This window comes from Haemorhous mexicanus, chromosome 13 (assembly GCF_027477595.1).
Source record: "Haemorhous mexicanus isolate bHaeMex1 chromosome 13, bHaeMex1.pri, whole genome shotgun sequence".
Lineage (NCBI taxonomy): Eukaryota > Metazoa > Chordata > Aves > Passeriformes > Fringillidae > Haemorhous > Haemorhous mexicanus.
The window spans coordinates 20,146,751-20,172,088 of NC_082353.1; the positions used below are offsets into that span (position 1 = coordinate 20,146,751).

At 46.6% G+C, this 25,338-nt stretch overlaps 1 protein-coding gene across 4 annotated transcripts; it reads right to left on the minus strand.

Moving 5' to 3' along the window:
* Window positions 1-544: 544 nt before the first annotated feature.
* Window positions 545-25,272, minus strand: DPP8 (dipeptidyl peptidase 8). Of its 4 annotated transcripts, XM_059858689.1 has the most exons (20): window positions 25,186-25,272; window positions 22,934-23,203; window positions 21,302-21,414; window positions 20,239-20,412; window positions 19,195-19,363; window positions 17,898-18,008; window positions 17,427-17,555; window positions 15,927-15,988; window positions 14,769-14,869; window positions 13,272-13,449; window positions 11,912-12,071; window positions 11,078-11,157; window positions 10,533-10,685; window positions 9,839-9,974; window positions 8,953-9,098; window positions 8,294-8,440; window positions 7,742-7,894; window positions 6,041-6,183; window positions 5,253-5,364; window positions 545-4,698 (listed from the first exon to the last, which is right to left on the minus strand). In XM_059858689.1, the coding sequence occupies exons 2-20, from the start codon at window positions 23,190-23,192 to the stop codon at window positions 4,576-4,578; spliced, it is 2,649 nt and encodes an 882-aa protein (XP_059714672.1). In that variant the 5' UTR covers window positions 23,193-23,203; window positions 25,186-25,272; the 3' UTR covers window positions 545-4,575. The 4 variants fall into 4 exon arrangements, with proteins under 4 accessions (XP_059714672.1, XP_059714671.1, XP_059714675.1 ...); XM_059858688.1 differs by lacking the exons at window positions 545-4,698; window positions 5,253-5,364 and having other exon boundaries at window positions 6,046-6,183; window positions 7,758-7,894; window positions 25,186-25,249; XM_059858692.1 differs by lacking the exons at window positions 545-4,698; window positions 5,253-5,364; window positions 6,041-6,183; ... (5 more) ...; window positions 11,078-11,157; window positions 11,912-12,071 and having other exon boundaries at window positions 13,318-13,449; window positions 14,765-14,869; window positions 25,186-25,249.
* Window positions 25,273-25,338: the final 66 nt, after the last annotated feature.

Genomic DNA, 25,338 nt, shown 5'->3' on the forward strand with positions numbered 1-25,338 from the left:
CATCAATTTTATCTGCCTTGAGTCCCCCCCAGACCTTCTGGGATAGCACTACATGGAACTGGGGTTGCCTGCAAAGCCCGTTCTGCTCAGAGAGACAAACAGGAGGCTGAGCACAAGGTGACTGCACTAAGGGACATCTCTTCTCTTGCACTGCTCATTCCGTTCACACAGGTTCCTCCACCGGGGCACCAGGGCCACCTCACCCCCGTGGCACTTGTCCCACCTCGGAGAGGCTGCGTCCTGCAGTCCCCGGTGCGACAGCTCCGGCTGGTGGCTGTGACCAGCATTCACATGGAAACTCAGGAGAGGAACATGGCTGTGCCAAGGAAATGCCTGATCTTCCTGATGGTATCCATCTCCCGAACCACAAGGGACAGGAAACACGGCAGATGCTTTTGTGGAACACCCGACGTGCATCAAACACACATCACTGCTGCTTTCCACAGCGCAACGAGGGCACAGAGTTAATTACACACAAGCTCTCCTAAATCAAGGAGAGAGACAGTTGAAAATAGGGTGGAAAAAAAGCCAACATTTAATTCAATTTATTTAGCAGCATCTTTATTGCAACAAAGGTTTTGTAATAAAACGCAGCAAAACTAATGTCTCCACTTTACATGATTAAAAGCCATGGAGCTCGGGAGGGGGAGGGAGGGAGCCCAATAAACCCACTGGAGTGAGACATGCAATTTTGTTAACGCAAACAGCAGGCACTTCATGTTCTCAAATTAAACACCTGAACTTCTACTGCGCAGAACAGCCAAGGAAAATCCGCAGGAAGAGCTCTCTGCCCCTTCCACAGGGGCACATGGAAAGTCTTCTGACACTCAAGGAAACAGGCAGCCCAAGGCAGGGCCCTCACCTGGCCAATGTTTCCCTTACTCCAAGTCTGCTATTGCCTGGGCAGGGGTTGGGTGTCACGGCAGCAGCAGGACAGCCAGACACACAGACACACACAGCAGGAACACAACCCACTTCTCCTGGCAGGGAATATGGGTTGGAACTTGGAGTACGAGAATTCCCCATAATTTCCTACCCAGGTTCTCCACGGTTAAAGCATTACTACACTATCCCACTCAGAAAGTTTTTCCTAGCCTATTTCCAAAGGCCACTAGTAAGTAGGGAATGCATTTTCCATTGTAATACAAAGAAGTTACTTATTTTCAAAGCTTTGCTTGGTGCTTTGAGCTCATTTTTCCATTGAATTTGTAAAAATTAAGCAGTTCTGGGTAGGTACTAATTTTACTGTGTTCTCTCTCAATAAAAAGAGATCATTGAGAACAAAAGGAGGTGGGGGTGAAACCCAACAGCTTTGCACATCCCACACTGACAAGGCATCACTGGAAGCTGCACTAAAATGGGGTGAAAGAACGTGCTTTCACCAGAACGAACACAACCAAACCCAAGCACCTCAAAAGACAGGAAACTGCCTGCACCACCACGCTGCAGCTTCGGTATCTCAGCACTCAGATCCCCATATTTCATATATGTTCTTAAACATATGAAAACATTCATCTCAAAGACACCTGTGCAACTAAATATCCACCATGCAAGGAAGGCTCAGTCCTGCTTCTGCTCAGAGCAGGGCAGAACAGAGCCTCTGGAAGGCAGAGGGGCCTCCCCAGGGACATACCAACCTCTGGTTTGGGAGCCACAGCAAAGGCTCCTCCTCACACCTTTTTGCTCCACAACCTCCCTTGCATGTGCTCCCCCAGGATCTCACCAGTTCTGCTTAAAACTCACATTAACCAAGAGATTTTTTTAACATGCAGGAAGTGATGAAGTACAATCCCAAATATCAAACAGGCTGGAAACCTCCCTGAGTGACATTCCCATCTCCAGGACTGTCCTGCTCCTAGGTCAGGCCAACACTTCACCATGTGAGGTGCAGGAATACCACTCCCCCCAAAAATAAGGATGCAAAGTCCCTCAGCACTAAAACCTCCCTACCTCTGCAGTCTTGATACAATGGGGTCTTTCTCCACTGGGAATTAAGCTGGAATCAGACTTCATCTAAGGCATCTCTTTTGCAAGAACTACAAAACTCTGGTGATAAATCCTTCCAGCACTTCCACAGGATAAGAGAGCACGGGGTCTTAAAGTGCTTAACTACAGTAAAAAGGAAAGAAAATGGTAGGAAAGAAAGAATCCATAATTTATGTTACAAAACAGAGCAGTTACAGTAATTGTACTTTAATAGTTTTTTGATGTATATATTTCAAACAGTGGAAGGATGCATTATTAAAAATTCTATGTCAGCACTTATAATCACATCCTGCCTTAAATCCAAACCCAGCCCAGTTTACTCACGTAATGTTTAGTTCTTCAGTCCCCCAAAAAAAGCACTGTTTGATGAAGGCCATTTTTGTTCTGTTTTTTAAACAAAAGGATCAATTTCATCTTAAAAATCATATACATTTACATTCAAGGGTAATCACCTCTAGAAAAAGAACAAAAACACCCCAAAAAAGCAAGTTAATTTAATATTGAACAAAATATAAACAACCTTGGAAAAGGTGAATACTATCCATGGGTAATTTTATACATATATGTATATATGAACAGATATAGATATATGTATATATAATACAGCATAAACACGTTGGGAACGCAATGGAATTCCAGAGGAACAGCTTATTTTTGTCTCTACCCACTGTTGTGTTGCACCTGTGCTCCTCTCTCGACTGTAACACTCGGCAGGGACTCTGCCTTTGCTTCAGCCACAATTAACCACTCAGAGAAGACATTAAGAGAAGACATGCCTGGGGCTGGGCTCCTTCTCTGCCTCTCTCTTCCCCAAATCAACCCGTTATTGACCTGCTAATGGTGTTTTAACTTATCCACTTGGAACCACTGCGATCTGAAAACCAGCAAGCAGCCCGAACCAAGGCTCCCCACTGCGAAGGAAACTCCCTGCAGCCTGCTGGCTTTGGCTCCTTTGTGTATCCCAAAAACCAGATCCTGTTCTCACACACGGCTTTTACAACTGTGCAACTGCCCCGGCTCCCCTCGGTTTAACTGAAAAACGATGCAGTTTGATCCAATACAGCCAGACTCTGCTAAATCCCAGAGTTCTGGGATCAAGCTGAACAGTACAAAATCAAGGAAAGTACAAGGTTATAACATGTGGAGCTCTAAGAGCGTAAAGACTGACTCCAGATTTTCAGCAGATGAAAACAAAATCATGCTCTGCTTCTCTCTAGGACCAAAACAGAAAGAAAAGGAAGTTCTTTAACCATTAAAACTTATCAGAATCTCAGAGGCAAGTTGCAAAGGGAGAATTTTCTGGATTAAAGAGAAAATTTTCTACGGATTTCTAGCCTAAATTACCTGTTGCCAGTTAAAAGTGCCTTCACACACTTAATGCTTTTCAGCCAAGCTTGCTGCTTAGTTAAAACCTCAGTAGCAAAAACACAACGGGGACTGCAATTCCTTGAGGGTTACCTGAAGCTGTACAGAAAGGGGTTCTCAAAGCATCATCATCATCATCATGCACAGTAGTGCTAGAAAGGACCCAGGAACAGGGGACTGGACAGGGCATGAGCCTGGGAAATAGCGCCTCATTCATGAGGAACAGAACAGCTCATATTGCCTCACATGTAAGGTCTCCCCACACATACTCCGCAGACCTTGGAATTAGAGTATTGAATTTCTACATTGTAACAGGATGCATACATATCATGCTGATGTGAGGGTGAGGAAGGAGTATTGCAAACCCAGCTCCAGAGTGAACATCAGGGAAAAATCTCAACAGGATGCACTTTGAAGCTTGTTTGAAAGTTTACAGTTTCTGATTTTTAACTTAAGTTAGTTTGCACCTCAGAATAAAAGATTGTTATGTCCATATCACAGTAAAGTATCAATTCACTTCTCCACTGAAATCAAGTACAATCAGGATAGGTTCTCAAGCTGTTGGAAGAAAAGAGAATGATTCATCCTACGGGAGAAGGAATCAAAGAACCTGGCATCAACTGATCTGAATCCAAACTTTAAATATGTTAAGAGGCAGCTTAAAAGTCTTTCTTCTTTAAAAACAATTAACATCTAGACAGGGGACGTGTCCAACTTGTGACCACCTTCTAAGGAGTGAGACACATCCCTTTCACAAAGCATAAAAGCTATATGATAGCATTTAAAATTAATAAAAGTTGTAACCATTCAGGTAAATTCTTGCTGTGTAGTGAGTAAATCATCCAGTATAATGTAATAAGATACCAAGGAACACACTGTAAAAATACATCAATTATGCCATAATTCTTCTAAAAAGTGAAGATCTGGTGCTGTAGAAGTAAGTTATTTTCAGTTTCAGCTCGTCTCCCAAGAGAACACCCATGGTACTGTATTATACCACAGACATTGGATTTTATTTACAGCTTAAACTTAAAGTTTAATAACTAAAGTTATTAGATCACCGTACTTTAGTTTCCCGTATGGCACCAAATTGACTTTTAAAAAAGTGTCTGTGAGGGTGTGTACGTGTGGCAGGCACCAGAAAGCAATGTTCCATTCTACTCTCTCTAGTTTCCTACACCTCCCTGTGCGGAGAGCAGCTGTGGAGCAGAGCTCTGAGGTCAGTCACATGGCCTTCATGGCAGCAATGCGAGAGCCCAGGTTCTCCTGCAGGTAATAGAGCAGGTGCAGCTCGTAGTGCTCCCCCGACTCAGGGACCCTGATGCTGTGTCTCTCCTGAGGGTAGATCTGAAATGGAAAAGAAAGTTGTAAATATCCACAGGAGTTGAAGGCGCCAATATCTAAATCAGTCCCAGAGCCACATTGCACATATCCATGGAATGTGCCTGCATTAACTCTGCACCTGAACTGACACACCTCATCCTCCACTGCCTGAACTCAAGAGAACCCACTGGGATCCAGCTGTGCTGGAGGGGATCAGCCTGGCTGAGCAGAGGCAGCTCCTGGCCAGAGCACATTCCCACTTCTGCAGAGTGGTGTGGGCTCCACCTGCACTGAGCCAGCAGGGTTTAATTAAATGCAGAACCCTGTTCCATGCTGCACGAACTCTGCTGCTCTGCCTTCCAGCTGCAGATCACCTCAGGAACAGCCTTAACTGCTTATTTGCCCATTTTTTCTTTTTGTTAATTCATAAAATATTAATACTAAAAAAAAAAAAAATGCTTGGCTCAAATTTTATCCTAGAATTCCAAGGAGTCCAGCACAGCCATGGTACAAGTTCCAATTCTGGACTCCTCCAAGACACACACATTATTAACTTTACACCCTGGTTCTGGCCTTACCTGTAGGTCATAGGGTTTCCCAGCTCTCACCAAAAAGCTGAGCAAAATACTGGTGTGTGCAAAGTGAACGTTCTCATCCAAGAATCCGTGTAGCAGCAGCAAACGGTTTGGTCTGGGAAAAGCAAGAGAAACAGTTCTAGACAGCATCCCACTCATTTCACAGTCCACACACACCCCTACAAAAACACTCCCCAGAAAAAAGCATTTGCACTGAAAGCAGTAATTTCACAGTTGTAAACTGCTCTGGATAGAAACATTTCTCAAACCTGCTTCTTCCTCCTCTGAAAGTTCTTCCTGCACATGCATATTACAGTCAGACATTTTATCTGAATATCTTATTTATTTCTCAGCAATGCTTCCTAGCTTGGACAATATGAGGCCTTAAACCTTGCTGATTTCCACTCTTTGACAAGAAAGCCCATGGTCCCATCTTGCTCTGCTGAGACAGCCTCAGAACACACAAAAACATCCCAATTAACTAATTTTTGTTTAGCTTAACGTAGCTCTAAAGTGCTAATCAAACTGAAGATATATTTGTAATTTCTTTAGACACAAAATATAGTATAAAAGAGCTTACATGAAATGGTCTGTAATTATGTAAATGTTCATTTGAGTACTAAGTTTATTAGTGTTGGGTATTGGTTTGTTTTTTGTTTTTTTTTTTAAATATTATTTAATGTGAACATTTGTGATTAGAAAAATACCAAGAACAGGGAGATAAAAATGTGTCTATGGGGCTTGAACTTTCCTGGTAGGAAAAAGAAGACAAGAGGCAGAAGGAAACTCACTCAGAAGGAAACTTCTCAGCCTGCATGGCCACGGATCCCAGGTAGTAGCCCTGCTCGTTGTGCTCCGGGTGGCCCATGTAGCGCTCCGTGTAGCCCGTGTCGTAGAAAATCCACAGCGTGACAGGGGCTCCAGCTATGGCCACCTGCCAGTGCCACAGAGAGGGGAATGACAGCACTGCCCCCTGACCTGGGAATGACAGCACTGCCCCCTGACCCGGGCATGACAGCACTGCCCCCTGACCCGGCATGACAGCACTGCCCCCCTGACCCGGGAATGACAGCACTGCCCCCCTGACCCAGGCATGACAGCACTGCCCCCTGACCCGGGCATGACAGCACTGCCCCCTGACCCGGGCATGACAGCACTGCCCCCTGACCTGGGAATGACAGCACTGCCCCCTGACCTGGGAATGACAGCACTGCCCCCCTGACCTGGGCATGACAGCACTGCCCCCTGACCCGGGCATGACAGCACTGCCCCCTAACCTGGGCATGACAGCACTGCCCCCTGACCCGGGCATGACAGCACTGCCCCCCGACCTGGGCATGACAGCACTGCCCCCTGACCCGGCATGACAGCACTGCCCCCTGACCCGGGCATGACAGCACTGCCCCCTGACCTGGCCACGTCCTTCCCTCCCACGGCTCCATCCCACTGTAACTGTGGAAGGAGCAAAGCAATCCTGCTGTTCCTGCCCCAGTTCACACACAGCACAGCTCAGCTACGATCTATGCTGGAAACCGGGAAGAGCCTACAGGTAAATTTGAAGCAACTCTCAACATAACCCCTGCAAGGGATGCTGAGGGAAATGCATTCTGTGAGGTTTTGTGGGTTTGGGTCCATTTGCATGTCTAACAGAAACAGCTCCCTAGGACTCCACAAACTACCCTGCATAGCTACCACCAGCTTGCAGAGAGGCTTATGGAAAAAAAAAACCCAGAAAAAAAAAAAAAAACAAACACTGCAAAACCACCTAAAACCCCTCTGCAAGGCAGATGTAATGTAAAAATACAATTGTTAAAGGATTGAGACAAATAATTATTAAATGTCCCAGAAATATTAAGGCTGGACTTAAAGAAAGCATGAGGAGCCACAAAGAACAAAACACATCTCAAGGGTAATAACCAGCTCTTCCCACACCTCTATCCAAAAGGCAGTCTGGCTGTTTATTATAGTTGTCTGAAGTCAGGCAGGCACAAGAACCTCTTTCCAGAACCTCCCCCATTCCCAGGCTGTCCTCCTGGCTGCTTCAGAACACACTGCTATGCAGCAGCATGGGCAATTTGATCTGGGAATAGATCAGTCTGCAAAGGAACTACTCTCCCAGGGCCAAAAAGAGGATGAGAAGGAGGTGTTGTTTTTCACCAGGATCATTTCCCTTACCTGGTTCACAACACTAAGAGCTCAGCTGGCACAAAGTGGGCAGCAGTTGACACTACCTAAGGTACGTTCAGCACAGATAAGCTGAGATAGGTAGAGGAGCACAGCTAAGTCATTGCAAGCTCAGCAGTCCAACAGTTGCTAGAAAAGCAACTTCCCTCTGAAGTCACCCAAATAGAAGAGTGTTGAAGGAAACAGCCATTGCACTGTGTCCTAACTTGTCTAGAGGTTTTTGTGCTGTCACCACCCATGGAAGTCACACTATTAAAAGAAAAACTCTGTCTGCACCACCAGAGTAAGTACTCAATGCATGAACATACCCTGAAGATATCTGACCTCTGTGTTAAAGCCATTAGGGAGAGGTAGCCTCCATAGGACCAGCCGTGAATGCCCACACGCTCCAAGTCGATGAAGTCGTACTGTGATGCCAAATACTGCAGCCCTTCCACCTGGTCATCAATTTCTATCTGTCCCTGGCAGGGCAGAGACAAAGTTCTGCTAGTTACAGGCAAAAATAACATTCTCAGGATTGCCCAAGGTAACCACCTTCAGAGCTTTGGTACTCAGGAGTGATCCATGCTCAGAGTACAACTGCCCTGCTTCATGTGAGCTGCAAATTGTATCTGTGAGGAGTCACAGCCTCATTATGAACCACCCTGTGTTAGGTTACAGCTGATTCACAACCTCAAACCGTGACATTTTATCTTCCCCAGATGAAACATCTTTCCTCCCTCAACTCTCACCTATACACACTTCCTGTCCCCAAACCCCAGGAGTGTCACACAGGCAGTGCTGGGCTCCTTCAGCGCTGGTAACACTGGCACTCAAACCCGTCTCTGGCTGAGAACACAGCCAGACTCAAGCCCACTTACCATTTTGTATTTAAAGGCTCCTTCAAACTTCAGCCCTCGGTGGCAGGAGCCCCTGTTGTCAATGACAACGACAACATAGCCTAAAGAGGCCAAGGTGTTCAGTCGGAAGTACTTGATTCCTTTAAACCGGTTGTTCACCAGCTGTACCTGGAATACAAGAGCAGCACAGAATCCAGAGGTCACCTCTTAATCCAATTTCAGATTTTATTTATATTTACCTTCCTTTAAATTTTTTAAACAATTTTATAAAAATGTGGAGTTTTCAAGATCAGTACTCCCTACTGCAGGACTCCCTCTCCCTGTTATGCAACAAACTCTTCTCCCAGTAAAACAAGCCATTCTGTGTCACAGGTATGAAGAGCTCAGCTGAGGTCCAGTGAGGCAACTGGAGAGGAAGAGGAGACAGAACTGGGAACAAGGACTACCTGATTCCCTTTTCTTCCACTTCCAGCTCTGCTACTCCATACCTGTCCTCAGACAAGTGGCAGTGCCTGGATCCATGACCTGGCAACAATGAATCCTTACATCACCTTTGGCCAAGCACCTACTCACCAAACAGGCAAAATGTCACCAAAGCCCTCAGCACAGAGCAGGAAGTGTTCCTGCAGGAGAGCAGTGGAGTGATTCCTGCCAGCCCATCCCACTGCTCACCAACTCACCTGAGGGCCTCCATAGATGAAGAGCACTGTGGGGTACTTCTTCCCAGGCTGCAGGTTGTGGGGTTTGTACATCATTCCATACAGTGTGAACCCCGTGGAGCTCTCAAAGGAGAACACTTCAGGGGGAATGTAATCGGGAAGAGGACCTGCCAAGGGAGGGAACAGAGAGCCTGGTTTTAACAGGAATGGATGAGTAACACAGCTCTGCTGCACCACTGTCCTGTCACCAGTCTCACTGCAATCCCAGTGGAGCCCTCCCACACATTCCACTGGGTGTAGAATGGCAATGCCCAGCCCCAGGTGAGCTTTCTGAGCACTATCACATTCCCATCCCTGCTCTCCAGTGAACGACAGTAACTCTTCTCCCCTGACACAGCCATTACAGATGTCTCATCCCTTCCTAATTCCACTTAGGACTCCCTGCATTAACACACGGAAAGCACAGGACATGGAGTATGCCTCAGGTAAGGAGAAATAAAAGGCAACAGAGATCCAGTGGAAGATTATAGCCCAAGAGCTGTCTCATGAAGACACGAGTAGGCAGCAGCACACACTATTTAAGAAGTGCACCTCCCTCCCCAGGAACACACTCTTTAGCAGGCACGTCACACAGAGCAAGTGAATGCACTTAAACTCCTCCCTGAACCAAAACTGGCAGGAGAAAATTGGTAATTTCCACTCTAAATTCCTTCATGGTCTGTTTATATCCATTTGTTGCTGAGCTGAAAATGTCCCTCCTGTACTTCACAGAACTCCTCGCACAAGCCTGAGTTTCAGAGACAAGGATGGTCAGCCACAACAGCAAATCTCAAACAAGCACATGCTGGGATATCTTTTATCCTGTGATCCTGCTTGTCCTTTTCCTGTTCCTCACCCATGATATTACCTGCTGAATCTAAAATGGTAGCCCAGAATTCCTTTGTCCTATGAGCTGCATCCTCTTCTGATCCTGTCAGCCGGTACAGTGACACACAGTGGGGGTTCTTCTGATTACTGTACTTGCTGATGAACATGTCACAGTCCTAGGGAGAAAAAGAATGTGCCTTGAACTCCTCGGTGCACAGCCACAAGAAAGTGATCATTTCTTTTGCATTTAAATCTTTCAAAAGATGCTTAAGGACCGAATTAAACTAGAAATCTGAGCACTTCTGCCTCTGAAACACTACAACCCTTAACACTCCAAACCCAAAGATACACCTGAAAATCAAAGAGTGGCACGAAGAGCTTGTCACACACCTTCTTCTGAGCCATGAATTCCCATCTGGATTTCTGGAACTACACCAAGTGCTGCTCAGGCTCATCTCCTCTGGTGATTGCTCTCTAGTCCACTGCAGGCAGGGAGTCAGGCTCAAAGAGTTTCAAACAATTCAGCCCAGCTCCTTTTGCCTGAAGTGAGCTGGAGAGCAATGGAACCAGGAGGTCAAGTCTGGTTTTCAGGGTGGTTTTACACACTGACTGTACAACATAAAGGAGGGCACTACAGAGCCTAAAATCTGCTTTTTTTATGTATCAACACTGCCCAGTCTGCTGAGTGACAGGATAAGCCTGGGCTAAGGCAGAGCCCTGGCAGGCACAGGTACCTGGCTGACACAGCAGGCGTGTGAGTAACCGCGCTCCGTCAGGCGCTTCACCTCCCCGGGGTTCTCGTAGTTAACAACGTACAGGTGATGCTCCAGAGGTGAGTCTTTTGTGCCTTGGAAGTACACCAGTTTTTTGGCTTCATCCACATAGATCTGTCAGGAACAAAACAAACAGCACATCCCTCAATATCCAGTTCTACCACCCCAAAGCCTCCCCCAATCTCTCCTGCCCCACTTCCATAATGCTGAACAGGAGCCCAGCAATCTGCAAGGGATAAACCAAACAACTGTTCTCACCATCTACAACTCTGTCTGTTTGATTCAAATGATCAAAGAATTCATCCAGCTCAGAGCTAGAAGAGCAGTGGTTTGGGGACCATTCCTTCCCTCCCTCCTTGTGCAAGTTCACAAGTTACACAGAACAGAAATACTGTGTATTTTGGCTAAAACCACACTGGATTAATACATTTATGCTGATCCCTCCAAGGAACCATCTCCCTCCAGTGTGTGTGGCAGGATACCCATGAAGCAAGAGCAAGACTTACATTGGATCCATGTCTGCCAAGCACTTCCCATTCTCCACTGGTAATTGCTATCTCCTCTTTGATGAGGCACTTGAAGTCACCTGCAAATAGCCAATGTACAGAGATTGTTATTCCTAAAAATATTTTGTCACTTGCACAGAAATATACTGATCAATAGGCAGGCAAAGGAAATATGAGTTGTTAAAAATGGAGAATTTTGCAAGAACCTTGCTTTTATAAGATGATTTTATTTCCCTTAATATGAGGGAGATTTAGCAAGGAAAAGAAGTCAGATGCACTCAGAGAAATCTAATCAGCCCAAGATATAATGCTATGTGGGAAAACGACCCACAACAGTTGCATGAAACTACGACCTCTAGTAAAATTAAGTGTATTTTTTGTGCATACAGAGGTCAGTAGGTGCCTTCAACACATACTAAGTAAATTAAGTACCACAGCATGAAATTGTGAGTTTAAGAACACATGCTGTGGAAAAAACCACTCTGGGAGCTTTGCATACAGCAATTTCCTGCATCTGAGCAAGACCAAGTTCCAGCAGTGAAGAGGAAAAGCCAACTATGTCTCATAGTATCACAGGGAGCTTGTTTCCCATCTGGTTTTTTGGAAAGTTTTCCTTCTAGTCCATAAGGAAGGATCAGGGTTAAAACAAAGGCATGCTGAAAACAGAATAACCCCTGTACAATTTCCAGAGGAATGACTGTGCACTGAAGTGCTTTCCTGGACAATAGCAGAAGTTTCCAATAAGACCGTAATTCCTGCCAGCTGGAAGGACATTTACTTCTTCACTGGTCAGCAACAAATGCCCAATTAGAGCACCAGAACAATTCCCCTTACTTGGAGCAGGGAGGCTCCCACAGGACCGTTTGTACTTGCTCTCCTTCAGAACCGACGTCACCTTGTACAGGTGCCGGAAGCCCGTTTTGCACTCGGAGGCAAAAATGAACTCTATCTCATCTTCGTGGCTTTGAGGGAAGACATGGAAGATATCATGGATCTGAGGAGACAGAGCAGTGGGTTATTGCTATCAGCAGGACTCTGGCACTGCAGTCACACAAAATATGCTTCTCCTGCTGCTCAACACAGACCACACAGTCCAGGCTAACCGGGTGCAGCACTGTCCCTTACCGGGAGAACCAGTCACACTTGGAGCCAGGGGGGTCTGCAGCCAGTGCCACATCCCTGCAGCTCCAGCTTTCTGCCAGTCTAACTCTATATCCTGGTCACCAAACTAGTTAAGTTTTTCTGCACCTGCCCTTCTAGCTTAGACATAGAGGTGGGTCCAGCTCTGCAGACCTCTGTCCTATGCTGCCTGCAAGTGAAGGATTATTCAAAGAATGATGAGCTGACATCATCTTCCCACTCATCAACATGCCAGCTCTTGCTTCAAGGGACAATCTTGGGAGCATTTTTCCTCACAGTATGAGCTGCCAGTCAAGAACCACTTCAGACAGTAAAAATAATAGAGAAAGGGAAACTCACTGCACCATCCTGAAACCAAACACTAAGGAGAGAATGTGGTATCTAAGAGAGCAGCATAGTGACCATTCACTGGAAGGCTTTGTGCAAATGCTCTCTGCTGAAAGATGCAGCCATGTGCCAGTGATTGATGCTCCCAGGCACACCTCCAACAGGATGGCACTGCAGAGACAGGGATCTTTCTGTGCAGCAGTGTGAGGAGAGGCACAGTTTACAGCAGTGACCAGACACACCCATGACTGCTCTCAGCACAGGGCCTGCAGCTCACCTCCCAGAACATCACACCCTTAATCTGTTTCACCAGACCAGATGTAGTTCAGGAGGGGTTCAGTGCCTGTTAGCTATCTCTCAGGATTGTTCACCCAGTGCCATCTTGATCCATCTTTGTTGCCTGGAGAACATTTCATCTGGTGGCACTGCTAGTGCTAACAACTGGCACCAAGAAGCTGGAGAGTGCCAGTGACACTGTGGGGAAGGGGCTACCTGGGAACACCCAGAGCCTGGGCTCTGCTCCAGGATCTGAGTACTGCATCAACTCAAGCACAGCAGGTCTGCTTTCACCTCCCAAATCTGTTCTCTGCATCCTGTTTTTTACAGCAGGAAGCACTGAATATGCACAGAACTTGCAAGATGGGATCACACCCCTTGGCAGCACAGTAACATCAACATTGCTCAAGTGCTACAAACTGTCAGAGAAGGCTGAAATTCAAATTCTTACATTTATCCAGATGTCTGTTGTTTCTTCATAAATAATGAAAGGTGTAACAGAATCTGGTACAGCATCAATAAGTTTCTGTCTTTCCATTGCATCATCTTCTGTAGGGATGAATAATGCAGGAGGGATCAGGACTATCTGAAGCCGAGTTTGGGAGCGATCCAGCAAGATGGACCAGATGCTGTTGAGGACACAGATATTAGAGAAAATAACATGCAACCATGAGTATGGTACAGGTGTGAAAATCTCAGCAGACACTCAGTAGCACTAGGTGTTTTGAGGGAGTCAAGAATATTCAATTGCAGATTAAGTCACGTGCAAAATTTCACCCACATAAACAAATCTCTTCCATAATACAAGAACCTATTTCACTTCATTTTAATATTGCATAAGCACTGCAAGTTCAAAAGTTTAACTCATTCTGTTCTCCCTGGTTTGAATTGTGCTTCAAGGGAGAAAGAGAAAAGAAAAATCAGAGGGAATAATGAAGCAGAAAAAAATTTCAATTGAAATTTCAGGACGCTTGTGAAAATACTATTGTTAGATCTACACCTGGCAGAGAATAACAATGGCACCTAAAGGGACCAGCAGCAGCCCCTGCCCTATTCCGATGGCTTTATATGTAGCTCCAACACTAATTCTGCAAAAAGCCTGATAATATAGCAAATGTGTCCCTGGATTTCTTTCAGATTTGGATGGGAAAGTAATTAAAAAGGTGAAAGCCATGTTTAGATTCAAAGCCTGGTGGAGCGCACTTCTGGAAAACCACGGAAACATTTGGGTTGGAAAAGACCCTTAAGATCATCAAGTCCAACCATTCCTCCAGCACTGCCAAGCCCACCACTAACCATGTCCCCAAGTGCCACATCTACACAGCTGTAAAGTCCCTCCAGGGATGGTGATTCCACCACTGCCCTGGGCAGCCTGTGCCAGGGCTGGACAACCCTTTCAGTGAAATATCCTTTTGGAGAAGCTTCTGGTGAGTTAGAAACACTGTACTACATCATCTACAGGGTTAAAATGACATGCAAATGTAAGTAGCACTTACAGCAGGTTTTCTGATCAGTAAGTCTGGTCAGCAAGGATGGTCCAGTGGTTAGGGCGCTAGCCTAGGGCCTGGGGGACCTGGGCTCATTTCTCTCCTCAGCCACAGACTTCCTGCGTGACCATGGCAAGGCACTTAACCTCTCTGGGCTTCAGTTCCCCATCTGTAAAATGGGGATAATAGCACTGCACTCACTCTCACAGGGATGCTGAGAGGACACACACATCAAAGGCTGCGAGTGCCCAAACCCAAAGCAGTAGGGCCAGGGAGCAGAGAAAGACACAAGGAGGGCTCTGGTTTGGCTTTTGGAAAAATGGTCCCCTTTGCACAAGCAAGTTGGTAGCAATGTAAAAGTGAAAGCAGGCTTAAGCTGGAAGAAGACAGAGACCACTACAATCTGCTTCTGACTGTATGACCCCAAACCCTCTGAGCAGAGACAGGATTAACATACGCACTATTTTCCTTCTGGCGTCCACCCAGCTCTAGCAATGTACTCTACTCCTTCAAAGAGGATCTCGAAGGGCTGAACTAGCTCTTTATCCACAACATCTGCAATCTGTTGACAAAGCAGCAATTCAGTGACACTGAGATGAACCCCCACAACCAGTTTTTCATGCACGACAAGAGCCTAGACACAGAAGACTTTTTCTGTGCAGCTCATGCAATTTAGATTGTTCAGCCTTTGCAACACAGGGGACTGAACCCCGTCTGGAGCCAGACCCCAGCACAGCAGGAGAGCTGCGCACTGCCAGGACAGCCAGGGCTGGGACCAGAGAAATCTGGATGCTGCTCACAAACCCATCATTCATCTCTCACAACTCATTTGAATTCTCAGTTCCCCCCTGTAAAGGGGAGGTGATTTGTACCAAGCTCTTTTGTAGAATTTGCACGGGTATGTGCTGTAGATCCTGCATGACACCCAGTTATCAATGTGGTTCTAATCCATGAAATGCAGTGCTGCAGTCTGTCCCTGCTGGGACTGGGAACAAGTCCCAGTGGTACCCAAAGGGTCCTGAAGGCTTCCCCTGCCTTTACTGGCTGACACCAGCATCACTATCCCAGCAGGTGACTGCTGATGCCTGAAGCAGCTCAAGAGTTGGGAGAATTCCAGTAATTTATGGCTGCTAATGTATCTCTTTGATTAGATTAATTTCCCAATTGTCCAAAGATCTTGGACAGATCTGTGCTGTGGAAATTTCTGCATCTGTTTAAAACATCCCAGGGCAAAAGCAAAGTTCATCTCTTCCCATATGTTCATGCTTTTGTAAGGTGATATACTGTATTTGCAGTCCAATTTTCCCAATACCTGCAGCCAATCAAGAGATCAGTCACATAAGAAGGTCTAACCATACAGACCTACAATACTCTGCTCTGCAGCTGAGTTCACACACCAGTGGTAGCGAAGAAAAGCACAGCCTTGAGAAATACTGCTGCACACTGAGTATCTGCACAGGAATGAGCCAAGGGCACTGCCCCCAGAGAAGCCAGGAAGCCATCACAACCAGGAAAGTTTCTCTGTACTGAACTGGAAAATGATTTTTACAAAAAAAAAAAAAAAAAAAAAAATCACAGCAATTAAATGTATTTGGCAAACAAACGGAACACAGACTTACTCTGCCTTCTGCATTGATTGTCACTTCAGAGATCTTGAAAGTGACCTTTGGATTTGCTGTACCTATAAAAACACGTTAAAAATCAGGCATCAATTGTTTGCTGTGTATTATTGTGCTGTATTCACACAGGACTGGAAAAGGCAAACAGCAGAATCAGCTTTGATCAAATAGCCTCCCTGCATGTCTGAGAGACAGCACAGAACCAGGCAGAGAAAAAAGAAACTGCAAATGTGGGGAGATTTAGAGGATGTAATCCTGCACAAACAGATCAAGAGCCATGCTACTGTCCCAGTCAGTCTTCTCTCCCACAGTCAGTGGATGCATTTCCAGGGTGGATGTAAATGCTCAGGAGTGACTGGCATAGCAAAGCAAGCTTTGGTTCACTGTTTGGCTGTTATTCCAACGTGGCGCATAGAAAGTGATCCAGTGCTAAAGAGCATCTGTGAAAATTAAACACCTAAAAACCTACTGCCATCACTACTGCCATTATGACAATAAAGCTACATATTGTTTAAGGGATTTGGGCTTTTGTTAACTTGTTTTCTTTGCATTGAATAGAGCCATGGCAAAATACTCTCAGAAATCTGAGTGTTCCCAAACACCAAAAAAACACAAGGTGTCACCTCTTGCTTCCCAGCCTCACTGAGCCTTGCTCTATCCTTGATACAAGCAGTAAATCAGAAAAAGCTTTTCTAGTGAATTGGGGAATTGACAAGGTCTGAATGAATTCTGCAGCTTGAGAAGGTCAGCCAAACAGAAGATTTTTCTCCAAAAAATGAAGATTTCAGGAGTGAGGAAAGACAGCAAACCATTGTTACCTGAGCAATGTGTCCTGCTGTGATAGCAGGGACATCTCAAAAGGGTTGAATTGTTCAAACTTGCCCCACACCTAACAGTGAATCAGCCCTCGGCAGGTCTGCTTAAATCCCACTTCCCTGCTTCCAGTGGCACTCCATTTCAAGCCTGCCCTCAGCCCTTCACTGCTGAAGCCTCCAGACCATCCACTATGTGCAAATGTGATCACAGGTGGTTTTCCTGGCAGGCTGCACCAGGATGGGTTTGCTGTTTGAAGTCCAAGAGCAGTCCTGGAGATCAGAGTCCTCCAGAACTGCCAGGGCATTGCCAGCAGCTAAACAGAAACCTGCCCAAACTCTCATAAGGCTGTAATTCTGGAACTGCTCCCTCAGAAACACAGGGCTGTAATGAGAACCAACACCTCAACCACTCAGGTTTTCCAGGATCCCAGAGAGTGGCTCAAACAGTGACAATGAGAGAGGGTTCCTGCCAACTCCTGACACCCAGAGCCCTCAGTATCAGCACAGTCACCAGCGACTCACCCAGCCTCCAGAGCAGCTTCCCCAAACACATTTGCACCACCTAGACACCAATTCAAAGACTACTCAGCACCTCTCTGCTCTAGGCCTGAAGAGTCACTGCTGTCAGGCACATGGAATAAAAGAGATGTTTTGTAGAAACAGAGGTGTAAGTTGAGGGTCTCACCAGTTTTGGGGTACCGGAAGGAATCTGTTCTTCTTGTCTCCAGCATGGGTGATGTGACATGGATAATTTCTACCTCTGACTCATCGTTTTCTTCATAAAGAATTTGAAGAACTTTACCCCCATCCAGTGCTGTAAATGAATTAACATTACAGAATTACAGAACAGAATTATCAGTTATTGCAGGCATCAATACTCTCTCAGGAGCCTGAGCTGATAGGAAGGATGAAGAAAAATCCAATGAAGCCTATGACTCATGTTTCATTAAGCAAAACACTGAGACTCCTACAACTCCCACCACTGTTGTGAGAAGGGAAGTCTCTCCCCCCAGTGCTCACAAAGCCCCTGTAACCTGCCTCCTGATGCAGACAGCTCCAAAGGAGACAATTTCCAAATTGCATAAAGGTAAGTAAGAGCAAGTGAGAGCTCTGCACTGGACAGGGCCTGTCAGACACGCTGGATCCCCACACTTACTGGGCTGTGCCTTTGGGCACCACCAGTAGCCAGTGTATCTGTCAAACTCCTCCTGCAGCACAAAAGTAGCCACGCCAGCAGATTTTGGATCCTCCTCAACATTGGCCAGTTCTAAAAAAAGACACCAAAGAATTAGTTCATGATGTGCTGCAGAACCAAACCAGTTCTGCATTATCCCAAACACAGCCCAAATTCACCCCCAGGGAACAAGTACACAATAATAAATCTGACTTCTCAGCAGATCTGTTTTCTGCTTCCAGCCTTCTCTGTTCATGTATTTAGGGAGGATTTAATCCTCTCTGACATGGCAGCTTCTTTTAGGAAAGGAAAGACATTCTCTCTTCTTACCTCTACCTAATCAGGCTCTCAATTAGTGAAGGAAAGAAAATGTTCTTTCTGCCTGAGTTCAGTGAACTGGAACTACAACCTAAGAAAATCAAAACCCCAAACCTTTCTGAAAGACTGAAACCGAAGACATGAACATTCAGAAAAATGAAAGCATCAGTATTTCATTCACTGTACAAACCAAAAGTAACAGACTTACATAACATCTCAACATGATGACATATCCATAGGGCTTCAATATTTTTCCTGTTACCCTGGAGGTAACTTAGCAGCACTCCATAAATAATTATCATCTGAGAAGGAGTCATTGCTACAGTTTATTTTTACTGTACTTACATAATATTTTAACATTAAGAATTTAAATAGTCTAAAGTATTATTATGAAGTGTCGGAAATTGCAATTGACTAAAATTTAAATTATATAGTTTAAATGCAAAATGAAATTGATTTTACAAGTGTTTTATCCACAATCTCCCATTTTCTTTCTTCCAGGATAAATGCCTAAAACACAGTTGAAGAGGGTAAGAAGTGAGAACCTAAGTTATTGAGTATGAGGGGCAAGCAGAAGCCCCAGCACTATTCAGAAACAGCTTAAATTGTTCCTAAAAGTCTCTGCAGCCTGATTTCACTGACAGAAACTTTCCTCCAGCTCTATTCCACCCACAGCTCCTCCACACAAAAAAGGCTGTTCCAGTGAAAAGCAATGTGCTGCGTTTCAGGAGAAGAACCCTTCCATATGCATCCAACAAACTCATTCTGCCAGATTGCACAGTGCAGGGAAAAGAACCATCCCACAGTATCTGCACTACAGGAAGTCTATAAATGTGACAAACAAGGTGGAAAACAGTGGCCATTACCCCCATTTCAGAAGAACCTTTAGTGCCATTGCTCAATGCAGTCTAGCAAGAACAAGTGCAGAGGAGGTAGAGGAATTTAATTCAGGATGCATTACCATTGTGCACAAACGTCAGCCTCCTTTCTTCCCTGGATTCTATATTAGATATCCAGATGTCATTGCAATGGATAAATGCAATCCAATTTGGATCAGCTGGACAAAGCTTGGGATCCATCCGGATATTTGGACAACTGGTCTCTACCAGAATGGGTCTTAAAGGCTGTTGCTATTTGGAATTAAAAAGAAAAAGAAACACAGTAAGATATGATACAGGAACACATCCACTGAATAACCTGGATTTCAGAAGACCACAGTAGTGTGGACACTGACTTCAAATACACGTTTAGAGAGGAATCTACCCACTTTACACACACAAAAATACTATGCAGATATTTTATAGGGAAAGTTGTGCCTCTGCCATGGTCCCACCAGGCCTCTTTCCCCAGAGGTGAGGATCAGCCCCAAATCAGAGGGCAGCTTGTGTAGAGAAGCCTGGCACTCTTAAAAACAGCATCCTAAGAGAGGCTGGCAGAACATGTCACCTTGTCCTCCAAAAGCAACTCAAGATACAGTAAATTACCCCTGATAACAGGGTTAGACAAACACCAGGCATTAATAATAATAAGAATAATTTCAGCTTTGAAGTCCAGCTTCAGCACCAGCAGAGTGAAGGCTGCTTGTTCTGCAAGTTGTACAGTCAAATGGTGTAAAAATGGTGTAATACCTCCAGCACTGACCATGGAACAGTGACCTGGAAACTGCAGCCCAGGGACAAAAGTTGTCTCTGATGTGACATCTGACTCCATGAAAGAGCACGGAGCCTTTTGTTGCTTTTTATGGACACTGCTAGTCATGAAAAATCAAACAATCTGGTGTCCTGCCCTGCTGCCACAATTTTACCACTTCTTACAGCCCTGCATCTGAGTTTCTACAATCATGGACACACACTCCTGTGGATAACCCTGTATCCAGGGTGATCAAGGTCACTTCCTGTGCCAGTGCAGTAACTGCTGATGATCTGCTCTTTGCTCTCACTCCAAGCCAAAGGAGGTCCTTGCCAGAGCAAAGTCCTGCAGTGAGACAGAAGATGAGTAAACTCACGGTGAATCCATGGGGGCCTCCATCTTTCACATGATAAATCCCACTCCCTGCCTGGAACAGGAAGGTGCCGCTCTCTCTGTGGTAATCATAGGAGGCAATCCCAACGGTGCCGATCCGCTTCCTCTCCCGCAGCAACTCCTCTTCCCGGGAGTACATCCCATAGTCCAGGATGGCCTGAAAACGGGCAGAGAAGCCCAATCAACACCTCTGCTCTGCACGCCTTGCCCTGCTTCCAGGAGCAGATGGCTGAGCAGACATCCTCCTCCTCCAGAATCCTGCTGCCGGCTGGAAGCCCACTCCTGCTTTGTCTCTGCCATCAGCACTCGTAGCTGTAGGCCACGATCAGATCCCACACAACTGTAAACTGACAGTCACTCCTCCCATAGCAAGGCCAGCATTATTCCCAATACTCTCTGGTATAAGGAAGCTCAGACTGAGGGTCTGTTATTACTAGAAGGAGCAGGAGAGGCTCTGCTCACTTTCACAGATATGCAGTGACTGGTCTGGTGGGAGAAGAGCACAGCCGGAGTTTCACGTCTGGCTGACAGCCCCGGGAAATAATACAGGGAAAAATCCACCTCATTCCATGTGGGGTTTGTCCCACCTCCTCCAGCCTGCCATGGTGCATGGGATGGGATGGTGCAAGCTTGCTATGTGCAGCAGGGAAAAGGGAATCCACATCCCAGTGAGTGGGAAAGGGATCCTCTGCTCCAGCATGAGTCACGGAGCCACTGACTGATCCTCGGGGGAATCATCACTTCCCCTGCAAGACAGCAGGGAAATGATTGGAGACTCCAGGCTCCTTCAGCAATCCCCAGGATCTCACAGCACAGAACTTGATGCAAATTAGCACCTGTCATCTCTGCCAGCAAAGGAATCATCCAGCACACAGAGAGGATGGAACTCTAAACACTGAGGAGAAAGCTGTGCTTCATTTTGGGATGGTTGCAGGGTTGGCACGTACAAGGAGAATCTTTACATTTTTAAGACAATAAACTTCAAATTTTCACGATGAAAACCCCAAATCCCACATGCTTGAAGCAAGAAAGAAATCAGGACCCACCGGAAAAAGATCCAGAAGAGGCTTCCAGGAAAGCAGCAGGACGGCAGCTTTGTTTATGGTTTTGGGAATTTCAGAGTAGAAGAGAGTGTTCTCCCTATTCTCCCCAGACATTGCTATTGTGAAAGGGAGGTGAAAAAAAAGGATATTAGTTTTCTGTTAATAATCCAAACACTCTCAAAGGATGCCCAGGAACAGTTTCCCAGGCCCTTCCTACCAGCAGAAGTACTGATGATCTCTGCACTGCAGCCTAACTCTGGGAATTCCCTGCTTCACAGAAATGCAAGTCACAGAGCAGAGAAGGCAGAGAAGAATGACTCCCATGCTGCTCAAAGCACTCTGTGCCTTCTTACTGCCCTTTTATTCCATAAGCTCTATAAATCAAGGAGGGCTTTTGTTCCAATCCCTCTATCTGGGATACACAGCCTGTGACTTTTAGGGAGGTTTGAACATCCCTGTCCTGCTCCCCTCTCTCACTGATATTCAGATTTCTGAAGGCTCCTGCCCAGGCACATGGGGATCAGCTCAGAGAGAGCCAGGTGTGCTCTAAGAGAAGGCCAAGCCAGATCTATAGCTCAGAAAGTGGCACTTGGGAAAGCAGAGTTCATCCTAGGGGTATCAACCTCAACCCACCCATGATGTGCTTGAACTCAGCATCATCCAAGGATTACGACCCCCATATTGTGAAAAGAAAAAAAAGAGCAGCAATTTTCTGACTATGTCACTGCACAGCACATGCAAAGACTCTGTGAATCACAAACCTGAGCTTTAGCAAGTAGCCTAAGTAGCAAGCAGGGAGGCTAGAACATGGCTTTGACTTCTAGGCCTCTGCTTCAGCCATTGCTTCTCTCTCTAATCCAGGTTTTCATGGATTTACGTTCAGCTACTGCAGCTCCTGACAAAAGCATTCCTCCACCACAAGGCCTGCTCCAAAATACTACTCAGAGGGTTGCTCATAGTATCACTTATGGTGCCAAATCACTTCTATCAAGTGAACATTAATTAGTGAAACAATGCACAAGTGAGGCACTGAATCCAAGAACAGCAAACTACATGAAGTTTTTTATTATTAAGACCAAAAATGTTGAGAAAAGTATTTATTCTTTAAGCTGCCCCTAACCTACGCTGCTATTTATTCCCCACAGGATTCCTGGAAAACCTGCTCCATTGGTTGCTGAGGCACAAAGGACTTTCAAAATTACACTTAAAATCTCTGCTTTGGAAGGAAACTTCGAAGGAGAACAAGGCTCCACCCAACAGCTGTAATAAGAGAAAGGAGATAAACCTTTCTGCAAAGGTTTCTTTATCTTTGAAAGAAGATAAAGCTCCTGCACAGCTTTTGGAGAGAGTATTACTTGGAGTGAGAGAAAAGGGACCGAACAGACTTCCAGCCTGGGAACATGCCCCAAAGGACATTTCCCAGCTCTTTTCCAGGCCTAATGGGTCACCTCCAATCATGCCACTCCCACAGGAGATTAACTCGCAAGTTTTAATGAGCTATTACAATCACAATCTTGACTTTTGACCAGCAAGTGTGGCCTGGAATCCCTTTAGATTTAACTGCCAGGAACACCCAGCTGTCAGGAACAGTCAATCCCAAAGAGCCCTGCAGTGACACTGTCACAGCCAGCTCACCCAGATAGTAGATCCTATCGGAATGCGGTCCTTCGGGATCATTTTTCTTCACAAAGGTGAAGTCATGAGGGGCTTTTGCCATCATGTATCCATGATATTTCCGTGTATCTGTGAGCAGTTTCCGAAGCTGGCTCCAGGAATGCCTCTCTACATAGAAAGGTTCCAGTTTTGGCTGCTCCTCCCTCGGGACCTGCTCCTCACGACCTGCAGTCTCAAAGATTTCCAGGCCCGGCTGTTCAGTTTCCATGGCTGCTGCCATGTTGCATGTTTCTGGAAAAAACAGAACAGCAGAGCTTCAGCTCCAGCAGACTCTCACTGCACACTCCCAACACACCTCACGGCAAAAATTCTTTAAGAAAACCATCCTTTCACATGGGGAATAAAACCCACAGCAGAGGGAAGAGAACTAGGAAATATTTCTCTGCTCTGGAAAAGAGGCTGGCACCACCCAGCCTTTCAGAAGGGACTAAAGACTTCACGGAGCCACAGTTTTATTGTTGTGTTTCCCATGCCCACACATACCAACCACTCATTTTAGGTCATGAAGTCGATAAATTCTTCCTCTTTAAGCTCCCACCTGCTTCTTTCCCTACGAGACGTCCACAAATCACCTCATTACACTGATATCAGAACAGGGGATGATTAGGAGAGGAGCAGGAGCTGGGACACACAACTGCTCAGGAGAAATAACACTGGTGCCTGATCTAGAACCATCAGGCCACACAACAGGCTTAGGCGGCTTGTCCTTATTCCCATTATTCTCCCATAACTTCTTGGGTTTGTTTGTGCCTCCTTTCAAACTAAGTTCAGAAGGGTCTAGCAGTGATCTCCACTATTATATTGCCCCAATCACAAATACCAGAAGAGGACACAGTGAAAAAAGCATTTCCCAAATGGATTTATCTGCAACACAAGCCTTATCTGCCCAACAGGCTGTTAATTCAGCAGATATCTCTTCCTGCAGTCAGCTGGGCTTTACAAAGCGTATCTGAGCTGAGATTGTCAGCCCAGACGTCTGGCAAGAGGAAACCAAGTCCTCCCACTGTAAATCCCAGAGCTGAGGGCAGCTCCAAAAGGATCCAAGCTATGAACTCCTGTCACATAGTTCATTCCTGGAGAGCCCAAGGTGTAGGGTTGTCAATCCTCAAAGGCAGGGAGGGGGTGTCTATATATAGCATGGAAAGACTGCACAAGTGCTGTGTACGCTGCTGGGGCAGAGCATGTTGGCCTGAAAAAACACTAACATAGCCTAAATAAAGCATTTCCCTCGAGCAAACAGGCACTGAGGATCACTGGAGCTCAAGGCACAGGCTTGGGCAGCTGGCAGAGCTCTCTGGTGGACTGGCTCTCCCATGGCTCTCCAGAGAAGCTGAGACATCTCCCCAAAGGAGTGAAAAAGATATCATCTGCACCTTGACAGAAACTCAACACAAATAGCTTAGCTTCACCTTTGGCAACACAAACAAAACAAACACTGGTCTTTCTTCTGCTCACACCATTTACAACACAAAAATCCAGAACAAAAGAGCCCTGTCCAAATGGAAGAAGGATCCAAGGCATGCACTGAGCAGTGCTGTGCTCGAGACAGCGTCAGGAACTGACAATGAACCTTCAAACCTGAATTGCAAATCTCGTTTCATCTGAAGAACTCCAACAAAGGAAAAACCTCCTTTCCCCACCTACCCCCAGATGCTATTTCTTAACCCGACCTACTTCTCGCAGGAAAAGGGATAGAAACCGAAGAGCAGTAGACGTTAACGAGCCAATAGCAGTGGGAACGGCCACCCAGCCCGGGAATGTCAGCCCAGCGGGATGCTCCCGGGGGTTCCTCCATGGCCGGGGGCAGGTCCCGGGGGGGCGGAGGGCACACCGCGGGGGTCCCTCCACGGCAGGGGACAGATCCAGGGGGACCCTGCACAGCCCAGAGAGGACCTCGGGGCGTCCCTCCACTGCCAGGGGCAGACGCCGGTGGGCCCTCCCTGGCCAGGAGCATATCCCGGGGTAGCCTGCACGGCCAGGGGCAGATCCCGGGGCGCCCCCAAGGCCAGGGGACAGATCCCGAGGTGGAGGCGGGCAGAACCCGGGGATCCCTCCACGGCCGGGGCGGCGGCCAGGCCTGGTCGGGGGCGGAAAGGGGACCACCCCGGGTCAAGCCCCCTCCTCTCGCCCACCTCAGGAGTCCCAAGGCCCCCAGGGGTCTTCCCCGGAGCGGAGTTCCCTAGCCAACTCCCGAGGTTCCCCCCGGTACTCACGGAGCTCCGCGGCGGCGCTGCTGCCGAGCCGCCCCGCCGGGCCGCTGCTGCCGCTTCCGCTTCCGCTTCCAGGAGCGGCCACGGGCACCGCGCCGTACCGGACAGGGCGCCGCCTGCCAGCAGGGAGGACCAGGGGCGGGGATGCGACATCCA

Excerpts from the sequence above, each read along its gene's own strand:
- DPP8 (XM_059858689.1), bottom strand. The coding sequence starts at position 23,192 with ATGGCAGCAGCCATGGAAACTGAACAGCCGGGCCTGGAAATCTTTGAG. Across the intron at positions 13,450-14,768 it reads TGGACGCCAGAAGGAAAATA|CATCTGGTCCATCTTGCTGG; the intron begins GTGCGTATGTTA and ends TGTCCTCAACAG. Across the intron at positions 9,099-9,838 it reads TACCATTTTAGATTCAGCAG|GTCCTCTTCCCGATTACATT; the intron begins GTAATATCATGG and ends CTCCCTTGGCAG.